This window comes from Daphnia pulex, chromosome 1 (genome assembly GCF_021134715.1).
Source record: "Daphnia pulex isolate KAP4 chromosome 1, ASM2113471v1".
NCBI lineage: Eukaryota > Metazoa > Arthropoda > Branchiopoda > Diplostraca > Daphniidae > Daphnia > Daphnia pulex.
Genome location: NC_060017.1, coordinates 1,636,256 through 1,647,693, shown reverse-complemented (window position 1 = coordinate 1,647,693; position 11,438 = coordinate 1,636,256). Strand labels below are relative to the sequence as shown.

The following is an 11,438-nucleotide window of genomic DNA, read 5'->3' as shown; positions in this document are numbered from 1 at the left end:
GATTTCTATCGCCAATCATGCCACGTACATAATGTTTTTAGCTGGCATTATTTGCAGAGAGTAACTTCCTCTTGTGAACTGCACAGTACTGCGAAAAAAAAATTAATTCTCTATGCCATCATTTTCTTATTCATAAGACATTGTATTCAGAAGAGATTTAAAATTGAAAAGCTCTCTATTCTTTAGCGTCTGTTAGCGGCGATCCAGTCCAGGTAGTATGACACTTGGGTGTACACACCTAAACATATTGTTAAGATTAGTATTATTAAATGAGATTTTTAGAGGGGCAAAGGGATACTAAAGTTCATCTGAAAGCTGCACTGTATGTTTTAGTAGGACTGAACGTAAAATATCAAACGGAAATTCAAAAAAGCATTTAAGTAATGGTTATTTACCAGGGAATTGTGAGTAAGTACAAGACTGTCCCCATGAAACGATTCCGTGTTGGACAGCCGTCTCACCGGTTCCGGTGAAGAATGGCCCTCCAGAATCTCCTTGGCAATACGGAATGCGACCTGGTTGAAGAAAAAATAGAATTGATCGATTTCCTTACGATTATCAAGTCTGTAAACTGGCAGGAATTACTCGTGACGGTATCTCCGGCGCACACCATGGACGGAAAAACGGCTATGTATACACCGTCACCTCCGTATGCGGCATCGCAATCAAAATCGGGGATCACAGGAACTTCCACGCTGCGGAGGACGTCTGAAACATCTCCGTCCGACTGTACGTGGCAAGTTTAAATGAATAAACTAATAAGAACATGTGTCTTAAGAAAAGCTCGTACGGTTGTGGTTCCCCATCCAGAAACGTTGACTCGGAATCCAGCAGGAGGGTCAAACTCAGCCGTTGGGCCTGGCAAAGCGATCGGTTTGGCAGAGGGAACGCTCAGGTCCAGCGGCTCTGTTAACTAAAAACGGAATAACGGAACAATATCGGAATAACGAATGATCAGCTCAGTAAGGCTGTCTTTCTACATAAGGCAAGGGATGAGGCACTCACGAAAATAAGAGAAATGTCATCCTCATAGGTGATGTCATCGAAATTTGGATGTGTGACAATGGATGAAACCGCTCGGATTTGTTCGAGACCGCTATCGACGGAGAGACTATGCTCGCCAGCGACAATGCGGTATTCAACCAAGCTCATTATCCTGCGTAGCAGTACAGGAACAAGGCACAGCAATGAATACGAAGTTTGATCTGATTTGTTAGTATTTTTATTGAATTTCTCATTACCCGACAACACCGTGAGCAGCATGCAGAATAGTAGAATCGTCGAGGATGGATCCACCACCTACTTGCACATAGGCACCGTTCAGTCCTCGTCGCTGCAGCGAGACCTGGAAGGGCAACGAGTTCGGGACCACCTCACTTCCGCTGAGGATCCTATCGGACGAGATTGCATTTTGGAACCGCTTATTTAAAATGATGTTTAAGGGCAAGCGGGGCAAAACCGCGCGCTGCTGAGGGGCAGCTGTAATTTTGATGAATCAATAAAAATTTGTTAATGAAAAATAAACTTCTAGGAAGGACGGTAGCAACTTACCCCAAGCAAAGACTAACAGAGTGGCTAGAAGGAAGCACTTCATCTTGGTTAGTGACAGCAACTGACGAGAGTTGTTTATTCAAGCAAACGTCAAAGCTTTTAAACCCTGTTATCGGTGAGAGAGCGATCGATGTATAGACGACTTTGCATGATTGGCTCATCCTCAGCAATTTTTTGAAAAAAAAGAAATTCATTACCTAACATCATGATTCAATTTTACTCTCAAAATCAAGTATAACGATAGCTAGGCTACAAAATGTTTTGTCATATCGGTCTTCACGTGCTGATGGATTGCAAGCCAAATACGTTGCTATATAGCTTCAAAATTTTTTATTGTTATATAAGTAGGCTACATTAATCATCTTATGGACCGTTATGTATCACAGTGCGCTTGCGTAGCTAAACTTTGTCTTGATACAGAGTCCTGGTGAAAAATGACTATAAGAGAAGAAATTATTGCATGGCAAGGGCAATCCATTCGACAAAGTACGAGACCTGGGTGTACACGCCTGTAAACGAAATACGAAAGACAATTTGATAAAATGGTAACTGAATTTTGAAAATGATGTCATACCGGGCCACTGGGGTTCGGCGCAACTCTTTCCCCATGAAACGATGCCGTGCTGGACAGCTGTCTCTCCACTGCCCGAGAATAACGGACCTCCAGAGTCACCTTGGCATGCATCGATGCCACCTAAAGGAACCGAATAATAAATATTATTCGAAATTTTGTTCGTGAAAAAATAAATAAGGTATCTAATACCGTCGGTGGTGTTTCCAGCGCAAAGCATGGATGGATAAACTTCTGGCTTTTCGCTAGTTCCTCCATAATAAGCGTCGCAGTCCACATCAGCAACTACCGGGACATCTACGCTTAGGAGAACGTCAGAGACCAAAATGCCACCGTACTGTATGGTCAAATAAAATCATACATCATTGGTCTCACAAGCAGCCATTTTTGAAAAAGTTTTCAAACGTTTTCAAATTTGAAAAAGGACCCTAAATAGAAAACGAAAAATTACTCTCGTGGTTCCCCATCCGGAGACAGTGAAGACGGTTCCCGCCGGAGCATCGTATTCGGAAGTAGGCGGTGGTAGGTTAACCGGCTTGGCAGAAGGTACGCTCAGGTCAAATGGTTCGGTCAACTTTTGAATAAAAACAAATCAATCAGATTCTATATAGGAAATGCAGACAGAAATTAGTTGAGTTTATATACGTACCACAATGAGAGCAATGTCATCTTCCCATGTACTAGCCGTGTAGCGAGGATGCATCGAATAGAAGGCAACATCCCTGTTTTGTTCCAAGCCGCTTTCATTGTTCAGACTGTGCTCGCCCGCCACAACTCGTAGGGCTCTTACGACGGCTCTGAATATTATATTCGCCAAATATGTTTGCCAGCGATAAGCGTTGCTACTAGTTTTTTTTCCAGATCTATACTGTTTTGTATTTTTTAGTTTACCCATCCACGCAGTGAGCGGCGGTGAGAACTGTGGTTTCGTTTAGAATGGACCCACCGCATGATTGCGTATAAACGCCGGCGCTTCCTCTCTGTATCGAGACCTGAAAAGGCAGCGAATTAGGAACAACCTCCACTCCCCCGATGATCTTTTCGGACAACTTCAGTTGATGACCGCTCACGATGTCGTTTATTGGCAGACGAGGCAAAATTGGTGGATGGGGGGCAGCTGTATAATTATATTTAAAAAAAAAGAACGTGTACATAAGTAATGAAATTTTATTTATAGGGCAGTTGCTGAACTGCTTTGATTTGTCAATTAATTGATTTCAAATGTTTATTTATCGATTTAGTAATACATGTGGGTCCTACCCCAGGAATAGGTAAGCAAAGTGGCAAGAACGACGAACTTCATCTTGTCTGAATCCAGCTACTGACGAAAGTTTGTTGGTCGCAACGTACTTTCATCATTTTATTGTATATTCGAGCTGAATTTCCATATGCTCTTATCAGGGCCTAATAGATAGATCCTCCTTAGTCCTTAGTTCTCATGTACTTTTTTGTTCAAACGGTTACGTAAAAAGCAAACAATCCTGTTATTTTTCAGAGTAAAGAATCCGTTATTGTCCGCGTAAAAATGAACACTGCTTTCAATATTGCTTGATCAAGACAAATGTGAAATTGTGGCATCCTACATAGTTAATTCTAATGTCAAATCAAAATCATTTAAATTTGGCGATACAGTATGGATAATCGCAACAGTTTTTCGTTTTGATTTTGGGGTTTGGTTATAGTATATTTTTTCAGGTTTTGCCAGAGACTTTGACTTTAGCGTACCATCGTTTAAAAAAAAACAAATGATAAAAGGTTATCAGGCTTATATCAGTCCCTGAGCTGTTTTAGAAAAACCTTTGTGCTGAGGATAGAAGTGACCAGCAAAGCTGAACGTCAATCACCAAATTAATACCAAAACACCACATTTTTGTTATTGATTTTTACAAACAAACAATACAATCTGATATTTATCAGTGAAGTGTGGTGTTCACTAGTGACCCATTCGATATCGTTAAAAAATTCACTGTGCGTCAGTTGTATCTAGACAGTTTATATTTGTACTTATCAATTTTGTATCGACACGAAATTCAAATGATTTTACTGAAAAGTATTCATCTTTCATTTCAACCAATAATAAAACAGGATTTTTCTATAATTCTATGCATCCATATTTTATATTCATTTTTCCAACAAGAACTATATTGCGGCAATATAATTTTATTATGTATTGCATACGAACATATCAGGTACTTTTTAAATTTTGTTGGCAGCGATCCAGTCGAGAAAATAAGATACCTGAGTGTAGACACCTGTTGATATAATAACAGATGATGATGAAAAAATGGGAGTTAATATTTGTAAAGGATTTATAATTTATTTGAATGTATTATGTATACCCGGATAAGCGGCCTGAGCGCATCCCTGGCCCCAGGACACGATTCCGTGTTGGACGGCGCTGGCACCAGTTCCGGTGAAGAGGGGGCCACCAGAATCTCCTTGGCAAGAATCGATGCCTCCTGTAAAATGAAACAAATTGATGACAATAATTATAAGGTATATAATTAAGGCTGACAAAGAAACCCTGTTAAACACGAACGATGATTACGACACGGTTTGGGCATTAAGGAACTTACCGTTGGGTCCTCCAGCGCACATCATGGAAGAAACAACGGCGTTTCCTCCGTAGGCAGCATTGCAATCGGCATCAGAGATGACTGGGATGTCGACACTGAGGAGTGTGTCAGAGATGCTTCCTCCTTCCTGTATATTGAACAATATCAACACATTTAGTTAAATAATTATCAATCATTATCAACACCAAATTGTGTTTTCTCAATCCTTACGCTAGTGGTTCCCCATCCGGAAACGGTGATGATGGTTCCAGCAGGAGGATCGAACTCGGAAGTAGGAGCTGGCAAGTTAACGGGCTGGGCAGAGGCAACACTCAGGTCAAATGGTGTGGCCACCTGTTCGATGCACAATTTTTCTTATTTTTCTTATTTTACGCATCGTAAAACTTAGTCGTTAAGCTATTACATTAATAAAAATATAATTACAAAAATCAAGGAGATGTCGTTCTCGTAGGTCGATGAGCTGTAAGTTTCATGCATGGTGAAGCTTGAAACGGCAGAGATCTGTTCGAGGCCGCTTGCTTGCGACAGGCTGTGCTCACCAACAACAATGCGAAGTCTGGCTACGTTGGCGCTGTTGAAAGTTGAAATAGGTTTCAAATCATTCAGTAAATTCTAGAATGAAAATGCGATTTCAATTACCCGTCGACGCAATGAGCAGCATCAAGAATAGTGGTTGCATCCAGGAGGGATCCACCGCAGATGTGCGAATACTTTTGAATTGGTAAAAAAAAATGTTGAATACAATTTAAGACAGCAATTTAAGTAGCTAGTATCATTACGGCGCTGTTGGCCAAAAGACCGCGTCTCTGCAAAGAAACTTGGAAGGGAAGAGAATTCGGTGCAACTTCAGTTCCGCCTACAATCTTGTCTTCCGGAATTATCTGGAATTTCCCACTCAGCAACACCTTGAGTGGCAGGCGGGGCAACACCGATCGGGTGCTTGGATTTGCTGTTATTTTTTTGAGCCATAAAAGGTAAGAATTAAATTATAACAAACAGTCAAATTCAACACGTCATTGCAGAAACGTACTATTATTGCATTATTGGGTTTTGGGATTTGGCTTACCAATGGCGCAAGCCAAAATAGTTGCTGCTAGGATGACGAATTTCATTTTTGGTGAACAATTTGGTCTGCTCTGTGGTCGAAGAGAATAACCACTGTCTTTTATAACGACTGGAAATTTCATAATCTAATTCTCGAAGCTTATCGATTTGTTTTTCAGCATTTGGAGTTTCCTGTTGCGCCACACGACATGTAGGCATATTGTTTGGAAATCTGTCAAGACTCACAAATCCAGGTCCGTGTGCGTTTGTTGATTTTTGACTAATTGTAACACGGCTATACACAATAGCTCCTTTCCATGGCGACACGTTTGTTTATTTTCTGATTTTAGACGATTACCGATTGGTTGAGTTGTTCTACGATCGCCCCGCAACTTTTGCATTTTTTCTGCTCAAAACATCTTGTAATCATCTTTTTTAAAAACTTTTACTTCAATTCGTTAAGTTTTGGTTTTCTAATCGGATTCCACAACCCCTTGGGCAAACAATTTTGATAAAAGATGGTTAGGCCTTTTGCGCCTCTGTTGTACATATACTTTCTCGTACTTTCTAGTTAGTGGGCTGTTATTTCGTCACGAAGTGTTGACGGAACACAACAACTCTGTCACATAAATGCCACATCACTGAATCCACGTCAGCATATGTCCTCTCTCCCTCAACACGACTATGAATGTAAATTTCGCGGATGAAACTCGAAGAAATTGTAAAAAGAAGCTTGGAAGTCAATGTCTTTGTAACGAAAGCAACAGAGAAAAGATATACCGTGTACTACGCATCAACGCATCACATGCGATGAGTGTCAAGAAGAAAAAAAAACATGTTTCGCTCGAAAGGGAACGTCTGTCGCGACTCAAAAAATGTACTATGTGCTATGAGCAACTGAAAAGATTGAAAAACCGGTTTTTCGCCCTTTCGCTTTCCGAAAACAAAACCTTCCTTTTTCTTTTTCTTTATTTATTTTTTTTGCTGCATTTTTACGTTCCATCTGTTGTGCTTTGAATGCGTTTTCCAATGGGACGCCAGCGAGAAACTACCAGCATTGTTATATTCTAGTTTCACGCTATGCAGTTTGCCAATTTCATGGTAGCTATATAAGTGCAACTGGTCCAGCATCGCTACAGAAAAAGCAGTTTATGCAAAAATAAAGGCCAAGGTACTAACCGTCCATTCAACTCTCTTCCAGTGTGATGACGATCTGCAGAGTCACCGGGTAAAAATCTCACTTCTTGCTTGGGAAAATAGTGAACGGCCAAAAATACCTTCCGGCTGGTTTTGACATCATCTCAACTCTCGAGTCAATTAAAGCAAATTACATCGAAGTGAAGAGTAAAAGTGAATCGCTCCAGCGTGACTCCTCGTCCGCAAATTCGGCACCTAATGACTGGAATTTGCGCGTCCGACACCGTCGCCCAATTATACTGATGCGTGATTTCCAGCAAAATAATCTGTGCGCATCGCTATAATTAGTGAGAGAATTGTTCGTCGTGCTGTAGGTATATAGTGCTGGAGCTGGAGCCCCCCCCCCCTCTCTCTTTCCCCGGAAAACGTCAAAAACTAAAAGGGATGCAGGTGCGCCAAAAAAGGAATCCACTGTCAGCATCCATTTTTTTGGCAATTTTTTCTTTTACAGACTCTTCTTCTTCTTCTTCTCGAAATGAGCACTCTGCAATTTATATGATATGCCCATACATTTGCCATAACCCACAGAAAACCACTATATACATAATAACACAAACATATTGCAGTCAGTGCATCAAAACAGAAAGTCATTTTCGTGAGGGAGCGCACCGAATCTGTGCATCAAGTCTCGGTTGGAGATGGATGGCTATAACAGCGTCGCCGGAATATCAAGTGAACATCTGCAAGTATAACAAGAAAATGTTTCGTGATGAAAATTCACCTTGTAGTCCGCACAGCCCAATCTGCTGGAAGCGCTACGGCGAAAAAAAGGGAAAGACGGATGAAGGCGCATCTTCAGGATATACCTGCCAAATCGAGTTCTGATGAGGTTTTGCTCAATGATGGAGCATACGCAAACCCTACCTTAACTTTTGTAGGTATAGCGATAATGCGGTTTGCAATATTCTCCTTGCGTTTGTGTCGATACAAATAGTTGAATATGTGATGACAATAACCACAAAAGGGATGACGTTTCGCCATTCAGAAGTAACGAACCAGCGGCAGTTGTTTACTTACTCATGGGAAACACTAGAAATAATAGAACTAAATTGCATTACGTAGTTAGTTACTCAGTCGAATGAGTCAATAGTTTCTCTGCTGATGTGGTTTTTTTTTTTTCGCTAGTTGCTGAACCGTCGGTGAGCCGGCGGCGTCAGTTGGATGGGACGGCAACAAGCATAAGCAGTCAAGGACATCCACCTTGCTGCACTACACCAGTGTTCATCTACACGCTATAAATCCACAACAAGCAAGTCCTTGATAAAATCAACTGGCCCACCAGTTCACTTTCCATTCGGGTATTCTCGGTCCACCACCTCCAGTCAGTCGCTCGTGAGCCTTTGCTCCGGCCGAGTCGCCAGCAACGTTGCGCTTGTCATTTTCCGTCGTGTCGAGTGGATTTGTGTACCGTTTCGAGACTTTTTGTTAGCCGAAAAAAAAAAAAAAAAAAAACAATCAATGTTACTGGAAGGCTCCAGGTCTTGCGTGTGTTTGGTGCTGTTGTTCATCGTGGCGACCACGGGCAACAGGATGACACACTGGCTGCAGCCAGAATCAACATCCGAGCAGCCAGCAGGTCCTGTTTTCACGATTATTCACCTTTTAGAATCATAAAAACAAGTTATCTTGCATTCTTCTTGCATTATCTTTTGCTTTTGAGTGTTGTTACTACCCCTTCACTGAATTGATTCGACAATGAAATTTCGCTTGTGTTTTCTACAGATGAAGATCCTTCTGCGTCGCCGACACAACCCCTCTGGAGGGTGAAGAGGATCGTGACGAAAACATCTTCAGCGGCGTTGAAGGATCGAACGGATGCGGTGGAAGCGTCGGTGGAGCGATCCAACACTCTCCGCTCCCACTTGGTGACGCTCATCGGCATGCTCCGCAAGGACGGAGGATTCAGTGATTCGGCTGGCGATCGGGATCCGACGTGGAAAGCTCAAGACATCCGCCTGGCCACCCACCTGGTCGCCACTTACTATTTACTCAAAGACAACGGCTTCAAACCGCCGCAGGCTGGGAGAAGATTGAAAGGGAACAGTGATGACGACCGTCTCCTTGATTTCATGGCCGCCTGCTTCGTTCTCTTCAGCCAAAATTCTGGCTTCGTCCGGCTGCCGGATACGAAGCCTTCGGAGGCCCAGCTGACGGCCGAAGAAGAAGATGATTGTTTGCGTGAACTGACAGCCCTCTTCTTTGTTCTATCCAGCGGCGGTGATGTGTTCAAAATGCTTTCGTCGACCGTGGGCGCCAGAGAAGCTGGCGGAAACCTCATCGATCAACAAAGACTGGCAGTCGATTTTTCTGTGAAGCTGAGTCAAGCCAATGGTCTGAAATTGCCATTCAAAGGTTGGTGCTGATGCTAGTCACTATATTCTTTCATCCTTGAATTGCAAATATATTCCCCCCAACGGACCGATTTCCGCTTTGAAAAATGATTTGCAGGATGCGGCGAGAATCGCGATGAAGGCAAGCGAGGTCAAAATGACTGGCCATGGATGGTCGCCTTGTTGGCATCGCATCAAAACAACCGTCTCTTTTGCGGCGGAGTACTTATCAACGAATGGTTTGTTCTGACAGCCGCCCATTGTTTGAACGAGTGAGATTTCCGCGATATTTATCATATTGTTACCTTGATGACGTGCGCTTTTGCCTTGTTTTCTCTATCTTCCTATTTGTCGTTGTGTATACGCGACAGCAAACGGACCGAAGAGGTGACAGTCAGGCTCGGCGAATTCCACTTTCGATGGCCAAGCCTCTCGCGACGCGACCACGAGGTAGAAAGGATCGATATCCACGAAAAATTCAATCCGGTACGCGTCCATCCGAAGTTCCTGTGGCGGTAAAAATACTTCTAAATGACATAACTTTTTTTTTGTTTTTTTGTTTTTTTAATTAGAAAACTTTCGATTACGATATCGCCGTGATTAAACTTTCGGAGAAAGCCGACATGCGGGATAAAGCTGGAAATAGCGGAAACATCTGGCCCATCTGCTTGCCACCACCGGGAGTTCAACTAGAGAGCAAGAACGCCTTTGTTGCTGGTATGTCGCTGGATGCGAACCGATAGGTCAATGGTTACTTTTTCATTGTTGAGCCATTTGTATTGTGTCTTACCATTACTTAAGGATGGGGTAAGACGTCACATGGCGGTTTCCCCAGTGAAGTTTTACTCGACGCCAATCTGCCTATCTGGCGACGCAACGAATGCGAACAAGTATTTCACATCAGAAGTGATCCTATCGACTATCGATACCAGTTCTGCGCCGGACCAAAAGACGGCGAAGAAGATGCGTGCGATGTAAGCAAAAACACAAAAAAGAATTTTATTTTTTCTTTTCTTTTACAATAAAAAAACTAAAAATTGGTTGTACGTCTAGGGCGACTCTGGAGGACCGCTCATGTACAAAATGGAATCCGGTCGATGGGCTGTGGTTGGAATCGTTTCCTGGGGTAATTCAACAATAAAAAGAGATTCAGATTAAGTACGTGAACATAATTAATGTGCCACCAAATTTCCACAGGTATTGACGGCAAATGTGCAGTAGCTGGACAACCAGGTGTTTATACAAGAGTATCGGCATTCTCCGATTGGATTTATCACAAAATATCATCGACATGATCGTTGAGGCAAAAACAACGTCATCCTCGTGAGGAAGCTGCGTTATTTAAGTGTTAGAATCTGCCACGGCCATGAGCTCTCTGTTATGTTATTTATAGAATACAAACTCATCATCAGCAATATAAATACGTATCTCTTTTAAAACATGTTGTACTTGGTGTACCCCAATAAATCCAATAAAAATCCCCATGAAAAGTCAAACTTTAGTAAATTTTTGTTGTTTAGCAGTAGTCTAGCTTTCACTTTTCTGCCTTGTACAAAATTGTTTGCGATAGGATTCAGCAGAACGAGCTACCCGGACTGATTATTTTGAAACTCGAGGGCGGTCCAAGTTGTTGATCTCTTAGAAACTAATTTGATGTTGGTGCGCATCACCTTGATCATGACCTTCCTGCTTCCTTTGACGGTCACGACGTATATTTACTTGATATTGCGCAATCGGAGCATATTGGAAAGTTTATTGAAAATTTGGAAGTTATTATTATGCAACGGGTATTCAAGCAATAATGAATAAAATTGCTTTGCACAACTTTCGAGTAACAAAGGATCGAATGAATTGATTTTTTTTTAAATAGCCGTTTCAAGAATACTTATTCCATGCTTGTCTACCAGAAACTGACCTACATTTTATTTACGGGAAGAAGGAAGAATGCATTTTAATATTATTTGTAGTTGACGCCCTTGGAAACGAATCAACTTGTTGGCTCAGCAGCCTCCAAAATTTTCTCGACGTCATTGACCATTTATATGTAAGCGCTACTTCACCGTTGCTCTAGGCTCCGAGTTTGTATATGGAAATCCGTTATTGACTTATACGGTCCAACATCAGTTTTAGCACGTGGTTTCATTTTGTTTACCTGTGAATTCGTCCTTC

General features: G+C 42.0%; 3 protein-coding genes and 1 long non-coding RNA gene across 4 annotated transcripts; 1 reads left to right on the top strand and 3 right to left on the bottom strand.

Moving 5' to 3' along the window:
- Positions 1–121: 121 nt before the first annotated feature.
- On the bottom strand, positions 122–3,537 carry LOC124192476 (transmembrane protease serine 9-like). The gene is made up of 14 exons (XM_046585818.1): positions 3,383–3,537; positions 3,014–3,239; positions 2,772–2,919; positions 2,574–2,696; positions 2,315–2,459; positions 2,126–2,245; positions 2,012–2,060; positions 1,552–1,619; positions 1,242–1,479; positions 1,006–1,156; positions 791–913; positions 586–727; positions 396–515; positions 122–238 (listed from the first exon to the last, which is right to left on the bottom strand). The coding sequence occupies exons 1-14, from the start codon at positions 3,423–3,425 to the stop codon at positions 183–185; spliced, it is 1,752 nt and encodes a 583-aa protein (XP_046441774.1). The 5' UTR covers positions 3,426–3,537; the 3' UTR covers positions 122–182.
- Positions 3,538–4,220: 683 nt separating this feature from the next.
- LOC124198364 (trypsin-1-like) lies at positions 4,221–6,549 on the bottom strand. Its single transcript, XM_046594199.1, has 8 exons — positions 5,765–6,549; positions 5,478–5,647; positions 5,338–5,408; positions 5,122–5,269; positions 4,909–5,031; positions 4,699–4,825; positions 4,462–4,581; positions 4,221–4,374 (listed from the first exon to the last, which is right to left on the bottom strand). Exons 1-8 carry the CDS (start codon positions 5,883–5,885, stop codon positions 4,319–4,321), a joined length of 936 nt encoding a protein of 311 aa, XP_046450155.1. The 5' UTR covers positions 5,886–6,549; the 3' UTR covers positions 4,221–4,318.
- An 880-nt stretch (positions 6,550–7,429) lies between these two features.
- On the bottom strand, positions 7,430–7,991 carry LOC124198390. Its single transcript, XR_006876564.1, has 2 exons — positions 7,804–7,991; positions 7,430–7,745 (listed from the first exon to the last, which is right to left on the bottom strand). It is a non-coding gene; the product is annotated as an uncharacterized LOC124198390 (long non-coding RNA).
- Positions 7,992–8,229: 238 nt separating this feature from the next.
- LOC124198270 (plasma kallikrein-like) lies at positions 8,230–10,765 on the top strand. Its single transcript, XM_046594064.1, has 8 exons — positions 8,230–8,515; positions 8,662–9,291; positions 9,388–9,541; positions 9,641–9,755; positions 9,842–9,986; positions 10,071–10,243; positions 10,323–10,395; positions 10,467–10,765. The coding sequence occupies exons 1-8, from the start codon at positions 8,398–8,400 to the stop codon at positions 10,562–10,564; spliced, it is 1,506 nt and encodes a 501-aa protein (XP_046450020.1). The 5' UTR covers positions 8,230–8,397; the 3' UTR covers positions 10,565–10,765.
- Positions 10,766–11,438: the final 673 nt, after the last annotated feature.